This window comes from Salvia hispanica, chromosome 4, assembly GCF_023119035.1.
Source record: "Salvia hispanica cultivar TCC Black 2014 chromosome 4, UniMelb_Shisp_WGS_1.0, whole genome shotgun sequence".
In the NCBI taxonomy this organism is placed as follows: Eukaryota; Viridiplantae; Streptophyta; class Magnoliopsida; order Lamiales; family Lamiaceae; genus Salvia; species Salvia hispanica.
The window spans coordinates 8,162,448-8,167,831 of record NC_062968.1 but is presented as its reverse complement, the minus strand read 5'-3'; the positions used below and the strand labels follow the sequence as shown (position 1 = coordinate 8,167,831).

Genomic DNA, 5,384 nt, shown 5'->3' with positions numbered 1-5,384 from the left:
CATATCTTCACTTTGTTGGACATGTGATTCCAAAGTGATTTCTCATAACCTTAACCCACAAAACTATAGAGTAGCACAGGGAAGTAAGGATTGATTCCCACATGCATTCACAAGAAGCGGATTATGCCTGGATGTTGTGGGAATGGGATTGCTACTGCCACAGAATATTGGTGGGTTTGGAGATAGAAAACTATGAATCCTACCTAAAATGACAGTTTGATTGAAAAACACGAAAACTGCGAACTAGCGCACCTAAACTTCAACAAACATGTAAACAAATAAACGCTGTGATTTGAAAGTGGAACAAACAAGAGCACCTGACTTACCTAAAATGGAGTCACATGCATAAAAAATAAAAGGGGACCATATTTCCCTAACTAACCTAAAGGAATAAAGCTGAAAAAGCAACATAGTACAAAAGCAAAGAGTAGAATCCCACATAGGTATGCCTATATTCCCTTGTAAATCTCGCAAGGACGTTTGTCTCAGAGACATTAGGCTTTCTAAGGACTTCTAGAATTTGGTTCGTGATGTACTCTATCTTGATATAAGCCCTTGGTATACACAAGTTCTCTTGTATTTTGTTCTCCCCCCCTTGGCTCGCTACCTAGACTAGTTGGCTATATCTCTCGGGCATTCCTGAGTTATGCTTGTACTTTTACTTGATTTTATTTGATTCATTTACACATAAAAAAAAAGTAGAAATTCAAATCTAATTTCCTGAAATGATTTCACTTCTTCATCTTCTCAAACAACTAAGTATAGAGCATCTGAAGAACTGAAGATGAACAACATGCAAGAAAATTGAGCATGCTTCGCATGAAATGTAAATACGAAATTTAAGGTTGTAACGACTGAAACTACTCTAACTGATCAAGTAGCATGCGAATAAGATAAGCGTAAACTCTACACTTGTATTTTACGCAAAGTAACTAGATCTACGGAATCAAAGAATTAACGATTGCGAAAAGAATCTAATTGAATAAAAGTGAACAACGAACACAACAAGATCAACATAAACTTCCATAATGCAAGGATTATAAAATAACCAACTTTAATCAAAAAATTGTTGGGGTTTGTATACTAAAAGATGCTTCGAACGTACATGTCTTTGTACAGTCAGCTTGTGCATGTATACAAGAAACGTCACATCCACTTGTTTACCTAATTATGAGAATAAATAATATAATATAATGGTTTATTATTGAAATATAATAAACAAGTCTAAGGTTTTTTACTAAGAAGGTCAAGTTGGGAAATTCGATGAATGTCCTCATGAGTTTTCCAGTAGGGGACTTGGGCAGATCTAGTAAGAAGAAAAACGTATTCACAACCTAGATAGGTTTTGGCTACCTATTGGTATGGTTGCGGTGTTTGTGATAATTCTCTCTTACCTAAGAAGAGATTAGTAACACCGGTGTGGTAAAGCACTGAAAGGATCTAATGTGAAATGTATTCTTTATTGCTATCTACTGTAAGAATACAATTCAGAAAGTTTAGTATTTTCTAGTCTATGAAATTAATATCAATATGTTTATTTAATCAAACGCCACTTTGACTTATCAATATGTGAGAGTTTATACGTAACTCAAGTTCATGATATCTTGGGTGGTAGTAATTGAATAACATGAAGGTATTGGAATATTATTTCATAGAATTCGCGTGCCTAGAGTGGTATGACTAAATCCCTAAAAGGGTGATCCCCAATGAGGTGTTTGAAAAAGGAATTTATTATCAGAAATCTGCGCATTTGGAATTTATTCCACGAATAATAAATAAAGTTTCAAACTAGAAAACTCTTTGGAGAATTAATTTAATTCTAGTCACACAGAAAAAGAATTAAATTGACGGATCAAGATAGTCTTAAACGCGGGAAATATTATAAAATAAAATGGACCCAAGTTATTTGTAATTTGGTGATTTAAGTGGGAGTGCAATATTATTCTTTAGTGGAACAAAATAATATTTCATTGATAATATATTAAATCATGGGTCATTTGATTTAATTAGTAACTTATCTAATGGGTGAGCTCAAAACTTAAATCATTCCATAGATCCACTTACTAGCCCATTAAGTCTATTATAACTAGTGAGGAGTATGGAAACCCCTAGCACACCAAACAATACACAACACACACTAAACCCTAACCCTAGCCGTCATTCTTGGCGTCTCTCTCTCCCTCTTGGCTCGATTTTCGTGCCTAGCACGTGGGAGATTTAGGGTTCTTGTTTTGTTCTTGATCTATCCTAGTTCATATGATTAGATCGAGTCAATCTCGTGTTTTGTGTTTGGTTTTCCTAGATCTCCTCAAAGCTATTTGTTGATTATCCAAGATCCACCCACACGGATGAATGATCAAGGACAAGGGAATAGTACGGAAGATTCGTGGTCGATAAACCAAGGATCGCCCGGAGGTGCAGCGAGTAACGTCAATCCAATGATGGATTATGAGGTAACAAATTAATACACATCGAATATGCATGATTATGTGTTTTTGATGTGTTATATCTATAGATCTATATTCATTGCATGAAATTGGAATCGAATGCATAATCACCTAAATAGATCCGTTAAGGACCTGTTTGTTTTCCGTGTCTTCCGCTGCGGTAGTCCCAACACAAATAACTTCTCAAATGTGAGTACAAAGACAAATAAGCTAAAAATTACCAAGTCTCGGAATATGTAATGTAAAGATAAAAACATTCAAAACATGAAATAAGATTGTTTCGTGCTCCCTAGAGCAGTGGATCTAGCTGGCTAAGTAGACGGCAACGGTGGATTTCCGACTATGCTGGATCTTCCTTGAGCTAAGATGCAAGAAGCGCCATGGATTTGAAGTGAATGGAAAGGATGATACCCTCTAACTACGCTAGAACTCCTACTTTTCCATGTTGATCTCGCTTTTATAGGATTGCTTTGGGCTCCAACCCCAAGGGATTTCTCTAGTGATGTTGGTTCCCTTGAAACAAGGGTGCATTCCTGGGCTTGTCCCTTCTTCGTGTTTCATGCAACATCAACTCTCTTGAAATATTTCTTCTTGATCATTTGGCGGCATTGAAAGTCGCTAAATCGAACTAAGTAGTCAAAGCTCACAATGCAAATCAAATAAAGCAAATAGATTTCACGGACTTGTTATATCTCGCTACTATTTAATTTTGAATCCGAACACCACCTTAGTGTCCACGAAATTCATTAATTATGATTTCAGTCATGACTAGTACTTATCAAACATTATTTTTATGACAAACACTGAAAGTACTCGGGAAAAAACAAAAGTGTTATTACTGGAACCGCAGTAGAACTTGTTACAACAAAAAAGTAAAGAAAACAACATATAGAGTTTTTTTTTCTTTTTATTGAACACACGAGAAGAAGACATAATAGTAGTAGAAGTAGTTCCAAAATTCTAAGCAATGGGATGCACGACGACCTTTCCGGTAGCATGGTTGGTCTCAATATGCGCAAAAGCATCGTCGACCTTGTCGAAAGGGAAGGGTCCTTTTGGATCGAGCACGGCCTTGACTTTGCCACTGTCCAAATAGGGATTCAATTTTTTCAAATATTCTCCGCTAGCATTGAGTGAATAAGCAAAGGCAGGGGACGCCACGGCAACCCCAACAGCTACGACCACGGCTGAACCACCTTCCTTGAGAACCTTGACCGCCTTATCCGGTTGGCCTAATAGTATATATAATGAAGTATGGAATTAGGAATAATTTAATTAGTAAAGGAAATCATATACTAGTATAATTGAAAATATGAATCTTGTAATTACCAATAGTGTCATAAACCAAGTTATATTTGTGAGGCAAATCCTCGAAATTGTGTTGGGTATAATCAATAGCCAAATCAGCTCCCAAAGACTTCAAAAGGTCCAACTTGGGAGTGCTGGAAGTAGCAGCAACATGTGAAGCACCAAAGACATGCTTTGCAAGCTGAATGACGAGGGATCCGACACCGCCGGCTCCTCCGAGAACAAGGATGGATTTCCCCTCGGAAAACTTGGCGGCTTCGAGGCCGCCGTAGGCAGTCTGAATGGCGAGAGGGAGAGAAGCAGCGTCCACAAAACTAAGATTCTTGGGCTTGGGAGCCAACAATCTCTCTTCAGTGATGGTGTATTCAGCAAGAGTTCCCAACTGCTTCATTCCAGCATAAGGATCGTTGATGTCTCCATACACTTCATCTCCTTCCTTGAAACTCGACACTTTGCTCCCAACTTTCACCACTACTCCAGCAGCATCGAACCCGGGAATAATCTGCACATCATTATTTTTAATCATAAATATATACTATTGTTTTATCCATATATAATAATCAAATTGAATTCATTGAGGAGTACTTGTGTTGAAGAAACGTTACTACTATTACTTACAGGAAGAGGTGAATCGTACGCGCCGAAAACGCCGCCGCGCCTCTTGTAATCAACGGGGTTCAGCGCCGCCGCCACCACTTTGATTAGGACCTGATCCTCCTTCAGCTCCGGAACCGCCACGTCTGATTCCAGCTTCAACACCTCCGGACCACCGTACTGTTTGTAAGACCACGCCTTCATTTTTTCTACAAATTTTAAAATTAATTTCTCGACTCTGTTTCTATTGTATTTGTAACACTACTCACTGTCACTCATGATGAATTCCACCTTCCATTTAGGCGGTATTTATACATTTCCAAATTTTTGGCGTCCGAAATTTCTATGGTGAAAAAGCATAGTACTATTTTGACGTTGAATATGTGTGCGTCTGAAGAATTTAATGACGTTCTCCGAAATTTCTGGCCCTCAAACTTTTCGGTCGTGTTTGTCTGTAAGTTTTTTTCTTTTGTTTTATGCCCAAATCCCAATATTTTGAAATTAATTAACACCAGATCGAGCCGCCATATTTGCCTACGCTTCAGACCATTAATTTTTTGAAAGTTACCCCCTTCCCTATTTTTCATTTATCATAATTTAATTTTATTCCTATTCCAATTCTAATACTCCCTCCGTCTCAATAAATATGAAACATTTGGTTTCCAGCACAAGATTTTATGCAAGTGTTGTTTTGTGAGTTAATGAAGAGAGAGAGTAAAGTAAGAGAGAGGGAAAAGTAGAGAGAGTGGTGTTTCCATTTTAGGAAACGTTTCATTTTTAGTGGGACAACCTAAAAAGGAAAACGTTGCATTTCTAATGGGATAGAGGGAGTACTAATTTCAATTCCAATTGCAAATCTATATAATTTGATGAGACATACAAATTTCAATTCCAATTCCAATTCCAATTTCAAATCCATATAATTTTATGAGACAAAATATTGTATTTGGAATTGAATGCTCGAATTCTAATTACGCATCCCTAATTTTATATACTAAACGGAGCATTAATAATTTGAGTGAAGAGAATATGAGC

The 5,384-nt window shown here is 37.1% G+C and overlaps 1 protein-coding gene across 1 annotated transcript; it reads right to left on the bottom strand.

Annotated features, from left to right (window-relative positions):
- Window positions 1-3,257: 3,257 nt before the first annotated feature.
- On the bottom strand, window positions 3,258-4,644 carry LOC125219467 (2-methylene-furan-3-one reductase-like). The gene is made up of 3 exons (XM_048121446.1): window positions 4,374-4,644; window positions 3,777-4,257; window positions 3,258-3,679 (listed from the first exon to the last, which is right to left on the bottom strand). The coding sequence occupies exons 1-3, from the start codon at window positions 4,551-4,553 to the stop codon at window positions 3,408-3,410; spliced, it is 933 nt and encodes a 310-aa protein (XP_047977403.1). The 5' UTR covers window positions 4,554-4,644; the 3' UTR covers window positions 3,258-3,407.
- Window positions 4,645-5,384: the final 740 nt, after the last annotated feature.